At 39.6% G+C, this 22,729-nt stretch overlaps 1 protein-coding gene across 26 annotated transcripts in view; it reads left to right on the forward strand.

Annotated features, from left to right (window-relative positions):
• Window positions 1-22,729, forward strand: part of UNC79 (unc-79 homolog, NALCN channel complex subunit) — a 115,215-nt gene that overhangs the window by 16,380 nt on the left and 76,106 nt on the right. For 23 of the 26 annotated variants that reach the window (XM_064460658.1, XM_064460641.1, XM_064460646.1 and 20 more), the window contains 15 exons: window positions 1,975-2,067; window positions 3,326-3,381; window positions 4,023-4,152; window positions 5,703-5,767; window positions 7,527-7,615; window positions 8,788-8,828; window positions 10,099-10,127; window positions 11,157-11,386; window positions 11,714-11,885; window positions 14,265-14,495; window positions 16,450-16,640; window positions 17,975-18,098; window positions 19,339-19,479; window positions 20,802-21,023; window positions 21,611-21,838. In XM_064460658.1, coding sequence (XP_064316728.1) covers window positions 1,975-2,067; window positions 3,326-3,381; window positions 4,023-4,152; window positions 5,703-5,767; window positions 7,527-7,615; window positions 8,788-8,828; window positions 10,099-10,127; window positions 11,157-11,386; window positions 11,714-11,885; window positions 14,265-14,495; window positions 16,450-16,640; window positions 17,975-18,098; window positions 19,339-19,479; window positions 20,802-21,023; window positions 21,611-21,838 — 2,042 coding nt within the window. Of the gene's footprint in view, window positions 1-1,974; window positions 2,068-3,325; window positions 3,382-4,022; window positions 4,153-5,702; window positions 5,768-7,526; window positions 7,616-8,787; window positions 8,829-10,098; window positions 10,128-11,156; window positions 11,387-11,713; window positions 11,886-12,457; window positions 12,657-14,264; window positions 14,496-16,449; window positions 16,641-17,974; window positions 18,099-19,338; window positions 19,480-20,801; window positions 21,024-21,610; window positions 21,839-22,729 lie in introns of those variants that run through there. The other 3 variants (XM_064460643.1, XM_064460656.1, XM_064460657.1) reach the window with 3 other exon arrangements.

Below are 22,729 nucleotides of genomic sequence, written 5' to 3' on the forward strand. Positions count from 1 at the left end.
GGTCCTGAGTGCCTGCTCTAATTGGCCTTTCTTTGAGTGGGGTGGTTGGACAAGTTGTTCTCCAGAGGTCCTGTCTAACATCAACCACCCTGTGACTCTGTAAGAATGTCTCTTCCTTATCTGTATTCCAGACTTTTATGGAAAAACATGAACAACTTTGTACAGAGATCAACACTGATGTAATTTAAGCATGTAGAAGATGCTTCTTTCCACGTTCTAACAGCATAGTCCAGTGTTTTGAGATCAAGATTTTATGAAAATTTATCACCTACACTTTCTACCAGTCAGTGATCTTGGAGAAATCCCTTAACTCTTCTGTACTTCAGTTTCGCCATGTAAAATAGTCCCTTGTAAGACATTGCCATGATGTTTTCTCTTTGACAGGTCTTATAGCAGTATGCAAATGAAAAGTACTAAGATATATTTCATATGTATGTGCAATAGGTCCTCTTTTGGTTAAGAACAGAATATGGCATTAAACTCTCTTTTTTCTTCCATTACTGTTACCTGTTCAAGAGCAGCTGATGTAGGTGACTTAGCCTTTCCTGCCTATCTTCAGATCTGTAAAACTTTTCTCCAGAATAACTGATTGAGCCAAATACTTGGTTTACTTAGCAAAGTAATTCTCCAAATGCCCTTGGCAGAGATTGCATCCATGTAGAGCATGGGAGCAACCTTTGTCATGCTGCCTTTTTCCTCAAATAGTTTTGTTAAATTCCTCTATGAAACCAGTCTGCTGCTCCTGAATTTTGGCTTCTAGCCTTTACTTTTCCGCTGATGGCCACATTTTAATTGCCAGGTTAGAGCTGCTGAGTATTTTGCAGTTTAAATCCAAACAAATAGACCTTGCTGTAATAATTTGGGGCTCTTATATGTGTGGATGAGAGTCAAATAAAAATGAATAAAGTGCACTGAATAGTCTTTCCTCACTGGGAATGAGCTGGTCCTTTGCAAGATGAATGCAGAACCTTTCCTTCCCCTAGGGTTCAGCTTTGAATCAAACAGACAGGGAGGATGCAAGAGATTGTGTAAGCAGCTGGAGAGCCAGATGGGAGAGATGAAAGCGTCTCACTGAACTGGTAGCTACAGTTCTGTGCTTCTATCCCAAATGCTTGGTATTTGGGTCCTGGCAGCCAGTCTTGGGAAAGTGCTGTGAGTGAGGATGGGGAAGATGCATGCCACATCTCTGTAGGGGGTTGCCTTCAAAGCTATATTGCCATGGAATAGTTCAGCAAATAAACACCTACACTCTGCAGGGTTTTTCAAAGTACACCATTTAATAGTAACCACTTTGTAGGAAACTGGAAGGACTTCTAGCCACTTTATGTGCAAAGTCAAAGTTAAACCAGTTTAGCTGTGCTTCAGTGCTACTGTTTATCTTAGCACATGTTTACTGTTTATCTTAGCTCACATAAAAAGAGGGACTAATTTTTCTGGTATGTAGCTATAACTTGAACTCATACCACGTACTCCCTGAGAAGTAATCTGTGCCATATACCAACAGCCAGCAGCTACCACCAGCCCCAACCCTTCATCAGTATACCTCAACAGCAGGCTTTCCATTTTTTTTCTTGTTTCTTTACCCTCTGCTTCCTCCTTAGCTTTCCTACAATCCAAGCCCTAGGTGCACTTGACTATAAAAGTTACATTGTTTTGACCAGTCTGTGGGTTCTGAAGGGGATGCCTGAGAAGATCCCTGTCTTTGGTTAATGCAGCTCTGGGAATGAAGTTTTGCTGATCTGGAAAACCAGGTGTGCTCTCTGTGAAGCAATACCATATTCTTAGTCGTCTTTCTCTTCCAGCAGAAAAGAGTTTTCACCCCTTCCAGTACAGAATGTTCCTATTTTTTTAGTTTTGTGTTTTGTTTTATTTTTTTAATGACATGGTGCCTTAGGAATTTTATTTGCATCAGTTGGAATCAGTTATATGCTATTCTCACCTAATTTTCCTTTTTTTCCCCCCCTTTCTTTCAAGTGGGATCCTCAAAAAGAGAAGGTGTTCCAGCACATGTCAATCTATCTGCGTCATCAATGCTAATGATTGCAATGCAGTACACATCAAACCCGGGTATGTGTAAACATGCAACATGGTATCATTATCTCTAAAACTATGAGTCCTGAAGTACTGTGTCAAATGCAATCAGAAAAGTTCAGATGATGGGAAAAATCTGTCTCGTCATCCAACACAGTATGGAAAATAAGTGATTTTAGTCGAAACTGGAATTTCTGAGTATCATGCTTGAATTGTTATGTAGATAAGAGATCTCATTGTGATGAAGAAAAAGAGTTTGGCCAACGATTGGAGACTCTGATCTACTCTTACTTGAGATCAGAAAATAGTGTTGATATGTCAGTGTTGGAGAGAAATCACTGCTAACTTTGGCTATAGATCTTCACAGTAACAGTTTGTCTTATACTATGACTCATATCCCACCAAGTCCACAACTGACACTATTTTTTTAAAAACAGGTAATGCTGGCTGCTGACTATAATGAATTTAAATGTAATTATAATTATCTAAACACAAGGCCATTCTCTCGCTGTGGCGCAGTCCCAGTTCAATCAGTGGGATCACATAACCAAATTGAAACAAAATTTAACCTGAGGGAGCTGTTATATTGCACGATAGTCAACTATCTCCTGTTTTATGTAGATGGTGTGTTTGGGGAGGAACCCCACACTGCAGTATGTGTGTGAGAAGTGTCACATCATGCAAATGTGGTTCACAGTGGTAAATAAAAGCATCACACCATTTTTAAAAGCTACTTGCACAAGTTAGTTTTTTTTCATTAAATGTTCTATTTTTGTATGTGAATTCCGTGTTCCAGCCATCTGAGTAAAATGCTGCCCTGTGTTTTTTGGGAAGTCAAACATGTGAAGTAGTTCATTTGTCTCTCGTGTTTGTTTGATGCAGAGTGACTCTCTGCCTTTGATATACAGAGGAATAATGTATTGTTAACATGTGACTTCCATTGCTGCCTCAAGATGAATGACAAGATACCCAGAGGGACAAAGTTTAAGTGAATTAGCAGGTATTCTTAAACTAGATGTGTTTGAAAACGATCTCCATTCCTATGCAAAAAGCTGGACACTCGTAAGACTCATTATCTTATTGCATTCCTTGACAGAAACAAGTTATTTAATTTCTAACCTTTTGTGATGACTCTCAGGGCAATGATTTTTTAGCAAACCCTTTAAAATAAAAAGTAATTAAATGAGATATGGGGTTTTGGAGAGACAAAGCAAAGCCAGTCAGCTAATTACGTCGCTTCTGTAACTTGAGTATCCATTTCAGTATTATGTCTATACTGTCTTTTCTCTCTCAGTGTATCACTGCCAATTATTGGAATGCCTCATGAAATATAAGCAAGAAGTATGGAAAGTAAGTTTATGATCATATATACTTTGTGGAAATGATTGTGTTTGAATAGTAATGAAACCCAGATGGCTTGAAAATTGAACTGACTGTGTGCCAAGAAGTTATAAATGATCTTTATATCCAATCCTTCTTCAGGATTGTGGAGAGGAAGGTCCCTCTGATTTTTAGTGTACAGAAGCAGCTCCATGTTTCGTAGAACAGAGCTCTGTTTCCTAAATAGTATGTCATGGCTCCAATTAGCATAAATTTTAATAATGACCAATCTCAGTTCATGTGGGACTGAACTTTTATGAGGACTCTTTGTGAGTATTGTCTTAGCCTGACTCTGATCTGGATCTGGTTATTTATCTATATCACACCTATTTGCTCCATGGCTAAGAGAGAGAGGCTGCATTTGCTGTATGTTACTATACTCTGCAGGGTGGGTGGTAGCTGTCGGATGCTCTGATCAAACTCAGAAGCCAGTTGTGAACATGTTTTGAAGTCACTCACCTAATTAACTTGTAAGAATGTACAAAAGATGTTTGGTAGGGCATGAAATGTATGTATTTTGTGTGTTTGGGTATCTCTGAACGCAAGTAATATATATTGAACTGTGTTTTGTTACCCTGCAAAATAAATATTTTGTATGTGTCTTTCCTTAGGATTTGCTATATGTGATAGCCTATGGACCATCTCAAGTTAAACCTCCAGCAGTACAAATGTTATTTCACTATTGGCCCAACTTAAAACCCCCTGGGGCAATCAGTGAGTACAGAGGACTGCAGTACACAGGTCAGTGCAGCTGTTTTTGTATAGGCCAAAATAAATATAAAGAAAATGATCAGAAGTGTGTTCATGTCACGTGTTTACAGGTCTACAATGTATTTTGAAATCTTTTGTTTGCTAAGTTGGTACTTTCCTAAGTATATACAGTATCCATTTCTCTGTATTTCAAAAGATGTTGTGAAAAACTGTTTTCGTGGCTAGTAAATATATTGTTCTACTCCTGATACGAACTAAACCAAAACAGAATAAATAAATATGGTGTTCCAAATGGTCTGTGAAACTGCCTTCTTGGCCTCACAAGGAGTCTGGCTTATGTTCGTTTCAATTATTGCTTTGGTTGCTTTTCTTGTGCCAGGTGCTATCACTGCTGTGGTTGCTAAGTCTCCTTATCTGGCTGTTACTGTCAAAAAAATGTCAGGTGATGTCAGGCACAGTCAGTGTAATGGTTAAGTTTCCAAGGTTGCCTACAGGGTGAAAATGAGAGGCAAAGTCAGTGACGCAGCTGGAGCTGTTGTAGGTAGATGATACAAAGTCCTCGGTCCGCCAGACTCCCCAGTGATAGTGATGGGGATGTGCTTCTATGGTGGGGACTGTCCAGCAGCAATTCATGACTTGCTTTTCCTGCTTACCTGCCTCGACCTGTTTCAAATAATCTCTGTCAGATAGGATATTTTTTGTTCACTTTTAAAATTTCTGGACCAGAATGCAACATTTTAAATAATAAAAATGAAGGATTGGAAAAGACCGTAGGACACTCCCTGGGCCAACTCAAGTATGCCCTGAATATTCCTGAACGATGTTCCTGATCTGTTCTAAAGCCTTCCCTTGAAAGGTGGATAGGTTTTATTGATTTATTTATTTTTTTTTTTAAAATCATTCTTCTTGTGCTGTACCACATCACCTTTTTCATGCAAGCAGGTCTGTAAACTAAGCATGATATTCCATCTGAACTGTTACTAGCACAGGGTAGACTGAAATAATTTTCCTATATAGAATTTTTCTGTTAACGTATCCCACAATGGGATGAGTATTATCTGCAGTGGCATGGCATTTGATGTGGGGGCATCCCGTATAGCATCCAAGAGATGCCACTTGAACATACCTTTGTTGTTTACTTCTTGTCATTACAAAGCTAAGGCTCCTTCTGTGGATGGACTATTTTTCCTTTATTTTAGCTGCTTTTTAATTTTGTCTGGAAATGTTACTGAATTTACTCAGCTACTCCTACCATCCTGCTCCTGGAGTGGAAGGACGATTAATTAATTAAAGATGTTGGTAAGACCAGGAAGGGTCTACAATAGGATGTCTGTGTCTTACTTTTTCCATTTCTTTGCTGAGTTCATGGCTCATTTCATTACTATGTCCTGAACAAGTCAGTAGGCATATATATTCTAGGTCGTTTATTGTAATGATTAGGCTTCCTGAGGAACAGCTAGGTCTTTTCTCGTATTTTTATAGTACTTATACAAGACGATCTTGTTCTTGATACCACTAGACACAAAGAATATAAATATATTTTTTTCCATTTATTACTCAGCTTTGTTTTGTTTTTGCAGCCTGGAATCCCATTCATTGCCAGCACATTGAATGCCATAATGCAATCAACAAACCAGCCGTGAAGGTACTGCTGTTTATTCAGGGGTCAAAACCAACTATCTGGGGGATGGGACGTTGCACTTTGACCCCAGTCGTATGCTCTGGTCCTGTGCCGGTGACCAAGAGCAGGAGCTAAGGGAATTGTAAAGCCTGTTGAGACCAAGGGGGCCAGAACTTTGTGAATGAATTTTTTGGCTGCCTAAAGCAAGATGGGATATTTCCTCCAAGTATTGTGGGCCAAGTCTTCATATTAAACATGAGGATGATTGCAGAGCACTTTATAAAGTTCTAAGCTGGCTCCTGGCTAATCCATGTAAATGTGTGTGTGTAAATATGTGCGCAATTGCTATATACAGGAAACATTGTGTCAGTTACATAGGTACATATTTACCTTAGTATCTTGACTGAGATCATACAATGCACCTACTCTGGTTGTGATCCTTTGCTTGGAATGTGTCCTAAAGCAAATAGCAAAAAAGCTTTGCTTATCTCTTCTACAGCCCTCTTTGAGGGAGGGGAATGATATCTTTCCTGTTTACATGCAGGGTAACAAAGTAAAATGGCTTGACCAGGATCATAGCGCAATTTAATGGCAGAGGCAAGAGCAGCATCCCAAGTGCAGAGCATGCTACAGTTAGGTGTACTAATTAATTAGATTTGTATCTGGTTAAATATGTAGATACAACCAATTTTCTTGGCATCAATTCATAGACTAATATAATTATATTAGATAGTTTTTCAGTGAGCCTTTTCCACAAGCTATGTTACTGATAGCACATAGTGGTGATACCTTTCTCGTGAGTCCTGCAAGGGGTGACTTTCGTGCCCACTCCAATCATTCTCCATGATTCCTTTTTGTAGGAAAAAAAGCTGGAAGGTGTTGCTTCATGTTGTAGTGGTCACTAGATTCAGACTAATCACTGAGTAGAGCAAAATATCAATGAAATTTACAGTTCCAAGCTTTGCAGATGAGGTACCTGAATATTTTTGAATGATCTCTTAGCTTAACTTTGACAGAACCAGTATTGATCGGTCATCACTCAGAAAAATGCAGGCTGTTTTCTCTTGGATAGATGAATGTAAATTTGGTTAACAAAGATGAGAAAAGATGAGAAACATTCAAAGAGGTTTTTGTCTTTATAGATAAGATCTTGCACTTGAATGGAGTAAGAAACATTTTGATTTAACTACTTAAGATATTGTGTATACAAGGGTAAAAGTGAATGCAAGACAAAATTTGCAGCAAATTCACAGCAAAATATGCTGCCAAGGGAACTGTGCGACCATAGTCTTCATTCTGTCACTGGAATTGTGCTGTATAGTTAACAGCTAGGATGACTGAAAATTAGATTTTGCTGGAAGAGATGTTACGGAGAGAGACAAATCTAGACTTTTGCGTTACCTTGTCCTAAGCAGTAGATCCTCTAAATGACTGTCTCTTCGGGGGGGGGGGGAGGGTGGAGTGGGGAAGTAAGTCTGTCGTGACTATGCAATGTAAATGTGTAACACAAAATAGACTTGTCTTACAGAGAGCGATAATACTGTTACTGAAATATGTCCTGTTCTCTTCCCATAGGCTCTCATTTTCAGTTACATTCCTCTTTGTTAGAAATAATTTGAGATCCTGTACTGCCAGATGCTGAGTACCACTTTTCAGAATGCTAAATGCTATCAACACATATCAAAGCTGTGTTATATTGTATGTCCTAGAATTAATGTGTTAAACTTTCTCAGTGAACTTCAATAAACAGATGTGTTAATTCTTTTCCTTCTCTGTGTTTCAGATGTGCATTGACCCATCCTTGTCTGTGGCGTTGGGTGATAAGCCACCTCCCCTATATCTCTGTGAAGAATGCAGCCAGAGAATTGCAGGGTAGGTAAACTAAGAGCTGGGAAATGATCAGGTATAGTCAGACTCCAGAATTCAGAATTCTGGGGTTATACTTTATTTCAGTATGATTAGCGTATAATTTATATAGATAACTGTTGGAAAATATGTAGCACACTGCCATTCAGTATGAATAAGGATTACAGAAATTTACCTGTCATGATAGTCATTTGCATCTAGCTTGAACAGTAGTAAGTTTTAAAGTTAAGATCTCTGAATGAGTAGATACTGTGGGATGCATTGACTATGATGGAGGAATCTTATTAACGTACAAGCTTTTGCTTATGAAACATTTTTTCTCCTCATCCTTTAGTTGTCATTAAAAGCAGGACATTACAATGACAGCTCTTTCACAGAGACTTCATTACTTTTCTGTAACATATATTTCAGATTATTCTCTAGGATATACTGTGAAGCTGCAGGGTAAAGAATAGAAATTGCTCCAGGCTTGCCCAGCTCCTGGAAGAAATATAGTCTGAGATGAATTAACTTATTCTTTTTTTCTTTTAAATTTTATTTTTAAAAAATTGCTAATTTGGTTTGCATTACTTTACAAGATCTACTAATACTTAAGGGAAGTTCCAATCATTAGTTCAAATGGACAAGGTCACAGGTAGTTCAAAAGCTACATGAGTTTTTTGTCCCCAGTTGAAGACACCTTTATATCACACCAGCTGTAGGGAAAGCAATTACATCTCACCTTAGCTTTTTAAGTCATCATTGATTTAAATCTGCAGGAAAAAGTAATTGAATTTGGTAGAAGCATAGCTTCTAAGGAGACTCAAAGAAAACAGTGCTGGCACTTTTTTTTTCTATGTTTGTCTGTTATTCCTCACTATCACTTTTCAGCCATCAGACTTTCAGAGCAGACACTATTTTAATTTGATAATTTTATTCCTTAAAAGTAGTTTTTTTTGAAAGCCTTGAATATGGTGGACCAACATCAGCAAAGTGGTAATTTGCAATAAGACAGGCACAGCAAAGAGGTAATGTAAAGCAGCCTGCAGTTTCTAAAAATACATTTGTAAAAAAGCAGTTTCATAATAATATTGGTCTTACAACATTAATTTTGATAAATTTCCTCTGTGCAAAAATAAATGCATATATATATATATATAAAATCTATGGAAAGCTAATTAGATATACAATTTTTATAGGGATCACAGTGAATGGCTGATTGATGTGCTTCTACCACAAGGTAAGAGATATTTTAAGGGTAGGTACAAAGTAACCATAATTGTACAACCCTGTGCTTACTGGTATTTCTGCATACTGTATTACATGAAATGCTGCATTCTATTCTAAAGGACTTTTTTAGAATTTTAAAGTAGCTTGTACTTAATACTGCTTAATGGCCTTAAAGTACTATGAAAATTGACTAATCCTCTATCTGCAATAGTATGCAACTCGTGTGAGGAAACAGGCAATCAAACAGATTTTCAAATCATGAAGCATTCACAGTTGGGGCCAAGTCTTTTAAAAGTATTTGTGTCCTACACTAGTGTCCAAAAAAAAGGGACTGGTTCTTTGGGTAATCTCAGTCTGATTCGAAAGCTCTTAAACCTTCTGAAAATCTATTCTGTGAATAGAAGGCTGTAAAGGGTGTCAGAAAAGGACATGAAATATTTTTCAGTGATCTAGTCATTGATCCAATCATTGTCCTTTGGCCAGTGAGAGAGCCTGATATTCTATTATCTACAAGAATGCAGACAAAGCTTGTTGACAGACTAAACAGAATTTCCTGGGTTTACAAGAACAGTCAGATATTCTCTAAAATAACCCTTAAAAGGACAGAACAAAGGCACTCCCTCTCTCTTTGTTCTGCAAACTGAAAATTCTTAGGCAGTGGAGATATTTTTGCTGTCTCCTTTTAATCAAAATCTGATCCAGATTAAGAATGTTTTATGTATTTAAGGGAAGTACTTCTTTTTACTCTGCTACTTATATTTACTGAATCAGATGTTGCCAGGGCAACAGACTGAATAGCGACTCCTCACAGGTTGAATCTGCAAACATTTTGCTCTGGAGTTATGGGTCACACACATAGTGGCTGCTTCTACATTGCTCATCCATTTTCACTAATCTTTCATCCTGTGAGCTTTCATGGTCAGTGCAGGCACATCTGAGCCATGTCTCCTGCAGCATGCCACAGTGGTGTGCCTACAGGTGTACTTTTACAAATCAGTCTGTGAGGCAGAAGCATAGGCAAGAAGGTGGATGGCATGCCGAGCACACCACACTTCATGCACCAAGGCTGTTCTTTCATTTCAATGTAGAAATAGCCAGTAGGCCTCAGTATAGTGTCCTACCTCATGCAGTCCAACAGGCTTAGAGGTTTCAATAGTATCTGGAAAGACAAGTTTAGTCTCAGAGACTTTCTTGTCGCAAGTCCGTTTTCCCATGGCTGCCATAGTAAAACAGAAGGATCGTCATTCTGTGTTGATGTTTTGTATGCCTTCCCCTTACAGCTGAAATTTCTGCTATATGTCAGAAGAAGGTAAGATTCAGTCATTTGTGTGATGGGGCATGATTTGATGTTGTGTATAGTGTCATTCCATTACTATGTGGTGCCTTCTTTTATGTACCATTCCAAATTTTCACAATTTATCCATGAATGCATTTGTTGGTGGATGGGAATGATTCAACAGCAAGGTTTCTTTTTGTTAAAACTGCTAATGTTTGATTTGAGTTGTAGGGTTTTGTTGAAGTGGCAATTAGTAAAACAATTCAATTGAGCTCAGTTTTTATTCTATGTCTCTGCTTATGAAGAGGATAGAGCAAGAGATTAATTTTAAACCTAAGTGTTTGTACCTTTTCATCTCCTTGAAGGCTTGGATTAATCCTGTATTGGACAAAAATCCTACTGTAAACTGTATATTTTAAAAAATATATGGTCTTTAGTCCTTGGCCCTAAAAAAGCTGTTGACAAAAAGAATCTGCTTGCAATACATACCAGTTACTGTGTTTTAGTAACATTTTAATAATGAGGAATACGTATACAACATATTCTAGACTTCATGTGGCAAAGAAAGCTTTTATGTTGGACTGGATTACCAGGTGGCAAAAATAAAGAAAAAGTGTATTTCAGATGCTTGGATGGTTACCTATGGTAAGGCAGATCCTTACATAGCACAAGCTGATGTGGCACACTCCTAAGGATCTGCCTGTTGCTACGTGTAACTTAAAGACATTCTGAAGTATAAGCAGGGGTTAAGAGAACTACTGTAAGTTTTAGAGATTGCGCCAAGCCAGAAAGTTGAGGTTGATGACTTAAGTGTTGGTTTGGTCTGCTCCAAAAGAAGAGCAACTGTGACATTTAAGTCCAGGCCCAGCATTTAGGCCTGAGCTCATCTGTCTGGAAGTTCAGTGTTACTTGGCATCAGGAGTTAGCACACAGTTGTGCTTATATATAGTGATTTTGGAAATGACCAGTGCTTGAGCCAGCTCCCTAGTTCTGACTGTCATCCCAGTGTTCAGTACCACTTCCTGATACTTGCGGCCTGATAAAATCTTCTTTATTTTCCAGAACTGTAGTTCACATGTCAGAAGAGCTGTTGTCACGTGCTTCTCAGCGGGCTGCTGTGGCCGCCATGGCAACAGACCAGTGCGTTATTGCAAAAGATGCCACTCAAATCATCACAGCAGTGAAGTTGGGGCAGCTGCAGAAACCCATCTTTATCAGACCTCACCACCCCCTATCAATACCCGGGAGTGTGGGGCAGAGGAACTTGTGTGTACTGTGGAAGCTGTGATCAGGTAACATGGCAGTTTGAGGCATCAATATGTAAAGCAGCATCAGGCTTTCATCTAAATATTACCTGCAAATCTTGAGCAAGTTGATTTTAGTTTCACCAGGATACGTTTGGAGCAGGGGCACTGAACTCCTGCTGTGTTAGCAGAGTACTGATCCGCTGTGTTGTCCTCATGAAAGAAGTTAAGCCTTGAATCCTAGAATTTTATGTTATTTTATTCCTGTTCTCAGGAAGATTATGAATCAGATGTGTTAACCATAGTTATTCTTGATCAGATACCTGTATCCAGTGCAGGAAAGCTGCATTGACTGACCACAAACTTGTTTTATAGCTTGCTGAAGGAAGCAGAGTTTCATGCTGAGCAGAGAGAGTATGAACTCAACCGCAGGAGACAGATGGGCCTCTCCTCTTCCCATCACTCCCTGGACAACACAGACTTTGATAATAAAGATGATGACAAGCATGACCAGCGCCTCCTGAGCCAGTTTGGAATCTGGTTCTTGGTAAGAAATTCTTGCTCTCTTCTCTCACTCCCATTGCTTCTCTTTCTGAAGCCTCAATTTTATCTCTTCCACCCCCCCCCCCACTTCCTGGCTTTACTTAGATACTTTTCTGATTTGTAAGCAAAAAGAAGGAGTTCTGTGAAGCTGTCAGACTCGGAGATTTCAGAACTAGTTTCGGTGGAGCTGCTTACTGCCTTCTGAGCCCTGTATAGAGTGTGTAACAATTATTCACACTGTCGGGTTTTTTTTGACTGTGTGCCGTCTTCCTGTGCTCACAAGTGCCCCCTGCTGAGTGCCATTATTTTAACCTTAAAAGGCAATCCCGTTAAGATCTGTCTTTCACCTTCCATCTTTTAACATCTCTCTCAGGAGAGAAAGCTGAGCTTCCAGTCTATGAATAAGCTGGAGGAGTCTTAGTGGGCTGCTTTTCCTTCCTGCGTTCAGATTGGTCTAGCTGGATCAGTTCCAGTCATTGTACTCACAGCTAATTCATCCGGTGTGAGCTGACAGAGTGAAGCCCTGCTGGCTCTGCCCCTCTCAGTAGCTAGCAGAGATTATTCCAAAAGAGCAGGGCTGCTGCTGGCTAGTTCATGAGCAGGCCAGGCTGGAGCCTGATAAATCCTCAGAAACTGGATTCTGCAATTCTCCTTAAGGAGAGTTTTCCTTGTCAGGCTCTTTCCAGTTCACCTTGAGCTCTCAGGCTCCCTCCTCCTCGGTCACCCAGTGACAAGTGGGGAGTAATAGGACCCCTCATCCATCTTCTAAACTGAGGTAAGGACAGGTGGCAGGTCTAGGATCCCATAATGCCAACAAAGCTGCTCTGCTGTTTTAAGTGACTACATGAGTAAACTTTATATTCTGCTGATATCTTGTGGGTTTTGTTTTGTAATGTTGTTCTAGACTTAGTCTTTCATTATTTTTTTTTTTTATTGTGCCATATGAACCTATTCTGTTTTAAATGATGTTTTGTAAAGACTGAAGGCCTATGTTTCCAGAAGTAGAATTGAAGTGAGAACAGAACAGGTTTTGTTACACTGTACATCCCTCATTCTTGACACTGAGAGTCTGTCCTTCTGTGGTAGGAAGGGGGAGCTCACTGACTTCATTCTATTCTTACAAAATCTCTTGATCTCTCTGTAGTGGGTATTGGCAGAGATGACAGCACAAATTGTGAGAAATAGCGGGTTGCTGTTTTCTTTCATAAAATGAATACCTTGTATCTAGAAAGGGGACAGAGCTCAAGAGTTCCTGTTAAAAAGACTGCCAGCTGATACTACCTGTGAGTTAACACTCAACTGAGACAAGCACCAGGAAGCAAACACCTTAACTTCAACCTGCAAGGAAGTAGAACAATGAAGACTGTACTTTGAATTGGGAAGGGTCGTGTTAGCTGCCTCATCCCAAGAAAAAACATAGAGGAAGAGCACTTGTGAGATGGATTCTGGTCTCCCCTGGGAAGCAGTGCTGTCAGCTGTTTCCCCAGAAATGACATAAATGTTTCTCCTTTGTTCGCTTGCTGCAAGGCAGCAGCCACTGGTTTCAGGTTGCCAAGTGCTGAGGGTATAGCTTTCACTAGGAAGTGGCAACAGACAGCTGCCAGGTGGTTAAAGGAGCTTCCTAAATCTCCTGTCATCTGTTACTTTCCGTTCTTTGGATTCAATGCAGCAACCTGACAAGAAACTTTGTCTCCTGTCCCTAGAAGATACCAAGAGCTCAAATAGCAGGTAATTAAGGGCTTAGCAGTGTGCCTGGTCTGTGAAGTATGGTACAGACTTGGTCTCAGATTCGGGACAGTTTTACAGTGCAGACATTGTTTTAGAAAGAGAGAGTTTGGAGAAGGGGAGAAGAATATTAATTATTATGTGAAAATTTTTGAGGACTTAAAACTCATATTCCCACCCAAATGAGGATAAAAAATAAAAATTGGAATATTTTTGCAAAGCAGAGATGACTTATTACATTAAGTAGATATCTTTGTGAAACTCTTCATTTGGTTTGTCTTTTTTTCCTGGACATTTCATATACATGTGTTTATGCATATCATCTATTTTACCTGGTGCTACATTACATTTGAAATTAAAAGTAATTTTAAAGTTCAAACCAAAAGGTTTCATTTCTCAAAGTATCATGTATTGATATTTTCAGTGTGGAAACTAAGAAACAAAAAATTCAGTGCTTGGTTTTTTTCCCTTTTATTGTTATTTTCTGGTTTGGAAATGTTTTATCAATTTGTCCTGTCCCAAACTCTACTTAAGACTGGTCAGCTCAATTTGTCTTCTATCTAATCTGCATCCTCATATCTCTGAGAATATGCAAAATACAGTAGATTTGCCACCTTTAATTCTAGCAGTGGACTTGATTTGTGTTTCTGTCTTCCAGGTGAGCCTTTGCACTCCCAGTGAGAATACACCCACAGAGAGTTTAGCAAGGCTGGTTAGCATGGTATTCCAGTGGTTTCACTCTACAGCTTACATGATGGATGATGAAGTTGGTAGCCTCGTTGAAAAGCTCAAACCCCAGTTTGTTACTAAGTGGTTGAAGACTGTTTGTGATGTCCGGTTTGATGTCATGGTTATGTGCCTCCTTCCTAAACCAATGGAGTTTGCCAGGGTAAGAATAATTTATCTGAAGGTTCCTTTGTTTGCCACAGAGATTAAAATCTTAAGTATAAGACCATTTCTTCGCCAGCTCTGTCAAGGTAAAAGAAATCTCAGTGGTTGAGGAAGCAGTGGAGTTCAGGAATTTTTCCATTTCATAGAATTTTGAGTTTTACTGTCTTAGAGAGTGGAGATTATTTACAGTAATATGAAGACAGGTTGGAAGAATATTATAGGTATTGAAAGATACTGTACATTTCTGATAGCTGCACATTTCCATGATGCTGCTGAAGCACCCAAGCTTATCTTTAGTAAAAGGTATCAGTTGTCTGCTCCCAGATATAAGCTTGTCCTTTATTAGTCTGCTTCACTAATATTTCTTTGCATACTTCATCTTTGCAGCTGTGAATTAAGGTTCATGAAATCACGCAGTTGTAACTGAAAGGAACTCTGGGCATACAGGTGCCCTGTAGCTTCAGATACCTAATTTAAGTGACTCAGTTAAGAGACTAGTCTGCCATGGTTCACTTTATTGCAGATGGAGAGAAAGAGACTTATCTGGGAGGTCATTCAGGGTGCCTAAGTGAGACGGTTACTGGAATGGCTTCTAGAAAGAGTCTTTCTTTCTGTCTGTTAATTATGAAGCGGAACTCGCCACTTAACCTGAATAGTGAAGACAGGCAATAAAGTCAGGCAGGTAAATACTCCTCTACAGAAAATGAAACATTAGCATGAAAATAGGAACTTTGTGTTTGTGAGGTGTTTAAGATGTTTTCCTCATTTATTACTGCCAACTGTACCACATGTGCTTTTGTAAGAAGACTCTAGTTTTGTGACCCTCTTACGTAAAACGTTCCAGGGATATGTTGGTTTTGTTTCCTAAAATTAAGTGGCTAGACTAGGAAGGACCATAAAGACTTGATGTGATGTATTACGTCATTATGGATGAAGTGTGCATCCATGGATTTTTAATTACTTAATATGTGGGATTTGCTGTGCGTGTGCGGACCAGCATGTGTATGTGTCTTACTCTGAATCATCACTCTGAAGATACACCTGGCTGTGGGAGGATTGGAGGGCAGCTGAGGAAATTTGAGAGGTGGATGGATGAATTGAATATTAGAACCAAAGGAAAGAGATCAAGGCTTTGAGGCTAAAGGGGAAAGGAAGGACTGAACCTTATGCTCTAATCTGTTATGTATCTTTTTCTTGTCTTGGATCCAGCCCCTTTTTTTTTTATTTTTATTACCCTCACTGCAGTATGTAAGACTAGACAGACAACTTGCCAGATTTGTAAAGGTTCACTAGAACATGAAGACAAACAACCATGAAATTAGCTGTGATGAATAGAGACAAAATAGTTTGTTGGCTGACATTACCAGTAGTTGCTGCCAAAACAGCAGGCATCTCTAGAACCATTAGTCAGGAACAGCAGATGTGAGCTGAGGTCAGTTAGAATAATTAATTTCTGTAGGCCACTTACTTATTTACTTAGAAGTGTGTTTTTTAGCTTCCAACACTTCGAATCTTACCTCAAAAAAAGCCCAAAACAAACGCCCAGAAAAGAACACCTGGTACAGACCAAGTTTTTCAAAATAAAGATGCAGCACTGTAATAAATTGCCCGGAGCAAATAATTGAAGGTGCAAGTTTGACCAAACAAATCTGTCCCTTGTTGAGAACTGTAAACAATGAGAGATTACGCTGTGTCATGGCCAGGAACTGAGCAAAGTGGTCTAAATCTTGGACAGTGCTGTTGTGTACTGTGTGTCAAATGAGAGAGGAAAACCCAATGCAGTCCCCATGGCTGAATTCTAAATTCAGGTTGGAAGGTGCTGAGGATCACCCCATACGTCCCCACACCCCCCAATTTCTTGGCTGCAACATGCTGAGCAAACTTAAGGTGCTGGGCAAGTTACAGAGGCTAGAAATATCATTTATCAGTATGATTCCTGGAAATACCTACAGGTTGGTGGATACTGGGACAAATCGTGTAGTGCTGTGACCCAATTAAAAGAAGGGCTGAATCGAATCCTTTGCTTGATTCCATACAATGTGATAAACCAGCCGGTGTGGGAATGTATCATGCCAGAGTGGTTGGAAGCTATAAGGACCGAAGTGCCTGATAACCAACTGAAAGAGTTCCGGGAAGTGTTGAGGTATGTAGACATATGCAGGAACCATTCTGTTATTGCCTATGTTGATTGTTGAGGGTTTTAGCACAATAAGATGGTGACAACAAATAAAAATGCCTGTGTGCAAAAGACAGTAGTGAGTGAATACTTCTGAATTTTTCTATGACTCATATTTAGACTAAAGCACTTAAGCTTTGGGAAAGTTTCCTTTTATTGCTCCTGATATCCTCAAATCTGTATCAGGAGCCAACTCCATGGATGTTTCTTTGCTGTGAGCAAGGTACGTTTTCAGTGGCTTCCTGCATCATGGTGGAAAAAGCATCTTTCTGCTCCTAACCAGCTGTTGATGAGACATAGTGGGGATTAGTAGAGCTGGCACTGAAAGACTGATGATCTGTATTGATGTAGCTAATATCGTCCCTTGTTGAGCAAAGAAAACACCAGAATAAGAATGGTGGCTGTCTGAGTCATAATTTCATGTCTGGTACATACCTTTGACAATAAAACTTCACATCACCTTTTAACTGATGAAGAGGCTCTGCGCCTGACTCTAAGTCAGTATGAAGATGATCAGAGCACTGGAGTATCTCTCTTATGAGGACAGCCTGAGAGACCTGGGTTTGTTCAGCCTGGAGAAGAGAAGACTGAGGGGGCGATCTTATGAATGCTTATAAATATCTAAAGGGTGGGTGTCAAGAGGATGGGACCAGACTCTTTTCAGTGGTGGCCAACAAGAGGACAAGGGGCAATGGGCACAAGCTGGGACACAGGAAGTTCCACTTGAATATGAGGAAAAACTTCTTTACTGTGAGGGTGCCAGAGCAGTGGAACAGGCTGCCCAGAGAGGTTGTGGAGTCTCCTTCTCTGGAAATATTCAAAACCTGCCTGTACACGTTCCTGTGCCCCCTGCTCTGGGTGTGTCTGCTCAAGCAGGGGGTTTGGACAAGACGATCTTCAGAGGTTCCTTCCAACCCCTGCTGTTCTGTGATTTGTAGGTATTGATCAAAAGTTTTTTTAGTGTAAACATGGAATAATGGAGGAGTGGTGAGGTGAGAAATTTTCAATTTTTACATTGGATGTTGAAAAAGGTATTGCTATCAAATGAAACTGGGCATGATAAGAGATGTGATATAAATTCTTAAGGTGCATCCCCAAATTCAGAGATGACCTTGTGCAGTCAGGACGGGTGGTTTCAGCAACCTAGTTCAACTCCCATGGAGGGTGGGGATGCAAGTAAGATTACAGAAGCATCATCAGTACTGGTAGCGAGATTGCCTTTCTACTGGTTTTCTGTTATATCTCACACAGTGTGTGCCATGGTAACTCAGTGATGCTATATTTTTTTTTCTACTTTTCAGCAAAATGTTTGACATTGAACTTTGCCCTCTTCCCTTCTCCATGGAGGAGATGTTTGGCTTCATTAGCTGTCGATTCACTGGGTATCCATCCTCTGTGCAAGAGCAAGCATTGCTTTGGCTTCATGTAAGTGTCCTCTCTTGACAAATCATGCTGAAGCAGCTTATGATTTTGGAAAAGAAAAAAAAAAAGGGGAGGGGGGGAAGAAGAAACTACTTTTCCAAGGACCATAGAACCTTTCTGCCCTTTGCTTCACCCCAGTGTAAGGATGGTTGGCAGACAGGTCCCGGGAGGCCTTATGTTACTACCCCATCATGAGCCATATGATGGAAGCCTGGAACTTCCTTTTACCTTTGATTGTCAATTGAGTCTTTAGGGCCATTCAGCTGTCTGACTTTTTGTCAGCAGTATTTTTTAGTCTCCACAGAATTTGGCCTGTAGATTCCAAATTTAATTCCAGACTCCAGAAGCAGCTGTAGTCATTCCTGCATATGAAGATCTGGATTTGACTAGCTCTGTACCCATCAAGCTTTCTGCTGCTCTGGCCCTTATGAGCTATATTTGCCCACAAAGCTGGCATTCACCCAGTGTTCATATTCAAAAGCTACAGGGACAATCATGTCGGCTGGGGACAGTGAATTCAAAATGGTATAAAATTTTCCGCAGTACCCGGAATAATACCTGTGTTCTTCATTATTGCTTTTCTGCTGAGGTTATTTTGGTTAAGCCTCTGCAAAGACCAATTTACCTGATGACTGTAGCAATTTTCATGTATGGAGAGTTTTCAAATGAAGTATGATTTTTTTTTAATTTTTTTTAGATTTTTCTTGACCTAGTAACAGTTAATGACAAGTACAAATGAGCATATATTTGTCTGAGTGTTGGTGACAAAACAGGTGATGAATATTCCCTCAGTGATTTGCAGATAACCATCCTGTCACTATGTTGACACCTGTAGGCAACCATTCTGACTGGATTCTTAGAACAAATACAGGATTTCAGTTTTAAGTAATACTAAATATAGCAAATAGTTATTAATCCAAGTATTGGTAATATTTTTGGTTTACAGAAATACTTTTGTGGAACAAACTCACATCCCTGTGTGTTTGTGCATAAAACTGATCTCAAGGTGTACCAAATGGATGCCAACAAATATTTTGAAAATACCTTTTTTTGTTTTTTTGCTAGTTCGCTTTTGCTCTGATTCTAACAGAAATCTAAGCTCACAGCTCACCTCATTGAAGCCCAAAATTAAATGCATGGAACCTGCTGAACTGTGGATCACATGATAAAGGTCCGTATAAAGTGGCTAGCGTTTTTGATCAAACTTGAACCTCATGCTTTTTTATTTATTGTCTTTCCTCAGGTGTTATCTGAACTAGACATCGTTGTTCCTCTTCAATTACTAATCAGCATGTTTTCTGATGGAGTTAATTCTGTAAAAGAGTTAGCAAATCAAAGAAAATCGAGAGTCAGTGAACTGGCAGGAAATCTTGCAGCTCGGAGGGTAACTGTTATTTATCCTGCTTATTTTTTTTGCTTAGAACAGTTTTCCTAATAGAATGCATGTGAAGAATTAAAAAGTCATCCTTCAAGATTGCATCATTTGATTGGAAACACTCTAAACTTTGAAAATGGAAGAAAATTGGCAAGACTTCTTCAATTAATACCACTCTGTCACATGGTCAGTGTAAAGATAGTTTGACTAAGAACTGCAGAAAAACTGCAGTTTTTCCTTAGTGAACTGGTTGGTTTGGGATACGTTTGGAGTGTTCTCAGTATCTTTTCCAACCATTTTCACTCTCTGCATCTCCTATTAATAATCATCAACAACAAGTTGTTATGGACAGTTGGTCACCCAGAGCGAGCTTTGTATTCTGGTACAAATTTGGTGGGCCTAGGTATGCTTTGCAAGGGTGACAGAGCTGAATTTGTTTCCCTGCATTTTTTTTCCCCATCTGAGAGATGCAAAAATTGATCTAACGTTGCCTGTCAAAGGCTTATGGTCTGGAAGAAAGCACGTACAAATCTGTAGGCACTACACATACTTGGACTGTTGTGATTAACTCAGTAGTCTTGGGTGAAGAGCTTCAAGGACAGCAGGAACAAGAGTGCGTGAAAGGTCGGACCTTTAGATTTAAGAAACTACAGCATATAGGCAGTTAATGATTCCTTACATGTGGTCTGCCTGTCTTCTGATGTAGCTCTGCAGAGAGCCCTCTGACACCTAGCCCATAACCGTTTCTAAACTAAGCAGGAAAAACAGACAAACTTACTCTCTGGTCTTTCAGACCATAGCTGGCCTAATAATAGACCTCGTGTCGTTTAACTGTGTATCTCCCTGCAACACTTAGAGGTTCTCAGGGTGTTTTAGGTGGCCTTGTGTGGTGTGGACATAAATCAGTGCAGACCTGCACATCTTGTTACCGTTGTGTCTAGTTCATTGAGATAGCCCCCTTTATTAGCCTCCTACTATCGAAATTTGTGTCCATGGATCATGGAGCAAATCATTGTAACCTGGTGGCCACTTTACTGCCTGTACCAATTTTCTGTTTGGTTTATGGTGTTAAAATTCTGCCCTAGTAGGAATAAGATAATGGATGTCAGGCACTCAAGAGTTAAGTACATCTGTGCAAAATATGATTCCTGTACTTCTATCATATTTTATCATTTAATGGCATTAAGGGACATGTGTACATTTTGCAAAATACTACAGAAGGGCATAGTAAGGCTGTCAAAGTTCTTGCTGTTTTCTGTAATTTCATATAGAATGGGATTGCTTAAATGCATAACAGTCATCTGTTCACATTGATTTTTTTATGTCTTCAGGTAAGTGTTGCTTCTGACCCTGGGCGCAGAGTTCAGCACAACATGCTGAGTCCTTTCCCAAGCCCTTTCCAGAGCCCATTTCGGAGTCCAATGCGGAGTCCTTTTCACAGCCCTTTCAAGAACTTTGGACACCCCAGTGGAAAGACAATTGATTTTGACTGTGAAGATGATGAAATGAATCTTAATTGCTTCATTCTGATGTTTGATCTCATCTTGAAGCAGGTACTCACAGAAGAAAAACACCCATATGGAGGGGACATTGGAGTTCTGCAGTTACTTTTGGCTGTCCTTTAATCTGTATAGAGTCCCTTTCTGCTAAGGAACTGACATGAGGTGCAAGGCATTTAAATCCCGCCACAGCTCTCATCTGCCTTTACCCATATAGGAGTTATAGCTTCATGTTCAATGAAGAGAAGTTAGATACCTCCACATTCATGTTAGGTAGTTCGTATGAGTGAAAGGTGATATGTTTATTTCTACAGACTAGAATCAAGAGGCTTGTTGATAGGCTTAGATTAGATGCATAATTTTTGGATAGCTAAATTTGTACGTTGTGAATCCAAGGCCAAGTGTTTTGAATAACTGCCTCCAGGTAAAACTGATTGATCCTGTGCTTGAAATTGTCTATCTACTCTAGCTGTTTGAGCTTGGTCCTCAACACCAGTGGCAATTGAAAACTGTGAGTTCCAGTTTATCTCAAACTCTTCCCAGTACTGGAATATAACACTAGCAGAAATGTAGGAATAGGAGAATAGCTAGTGCTCTGACTTTTAAATAAATAATAAATAACTTTTTTCACTCTCTTTCAGATGGAACTCCAGGATGATGGTGTCACTTTGGGCTTAGATAACAGCATTTCAAAAGATATAATATCCATCATAAACAATGTGTTCCAGGCACCCTGGGGTGGTTCTCACACCTGTCAGAAAGATGAAAAAGCTGTTGAATGTGGTCTGTGTCAGTCCAGCATTCTGTGTTACCAGCTGGGTTTTGAGCTGCTGGAACAGCTTGCTCCAAAAGAAGAAATCAGGCTTGTGGTAAGTGGAGCAAGAGAGGGCCTATATTATTGGTGTGCTAAAACTCCTCTTCTTCATTGTTGTCATTATATTGTGTACAAGGGAGCAAAGCTGCGCTGACCTTTGGCATGGAGGATTTGGGAGGCTAAAGCAAAATGCCTTCGAGCTGTAAAATTTCCTAAGTTTGAATTGATTCAAAGAACCCAGGGAAGATGACAATATTAATGCAGTATGAACTCTTCCCCCATCAACACTGAAGTGCTGTTTCACTTTGGAAGGACACTTTTATGATACTGTGTCTTAAATAAGGTGTGAAGTGTTGATGCTTTTCATCTTCTTTTAAAAGCTAAGAGTGGATATTTTGAAATTATTTATGATTTTGGGTGAATCATTTGTCAAGTGAGCCAGCCTTAGTTGGTGCTTGATTTTTGAAAATGCTGAGCACTATTAAAAAACAGAATATACTTCAGGTTGAGTATCCAACTTTGTGAGACACAGATATGTACTTTCAAATCGCTAGTCATCATTAAAGTCCTCTGGAGCTTTGCAGAAGAATTGAAGCATTACCTGTGGTGTGATGAATTTATTTTAAGCTGCATGTCTATAATACGTAACTGTTCCTTCTGATAGTTCAGAAGACAGCATCGTTCCCTGTATTCTGAGTCCTCATTTGCTGTGGCATGGCAGTGGCAGGTTGTCTATTAGTAATTTCTTTTTTTGGTGGTGGGCATAGTGATGCCTTTTGAAGTGTAAGAGTTTCGGAATTCCATTTGGATGTGTATACTAATAGTAGGTATTGTGCATGTCGTATTCAGTAACTTGTGCTAGAAGAATCATCTCATGCCCTTTCGGTTGAGATTATCACCTCAGCCAAAAAACAGGCAGTGGTGAAATCTTCTGAGTTCTGTGCCT

This window comes from Phalacrocorax carbo, chromosome 9 (assembly GCF_963921805.1).
Source record: "Phalacrocorax carbo chromosome 9, bPhaCar2.1, whole genome shotgun sequence".
NCBI lineage: Eukaryota > Metazoa > Chordata > Aves > Suliformes > Phalacrocoracidae > Phalacrocorax > Phalacrocorax carbo.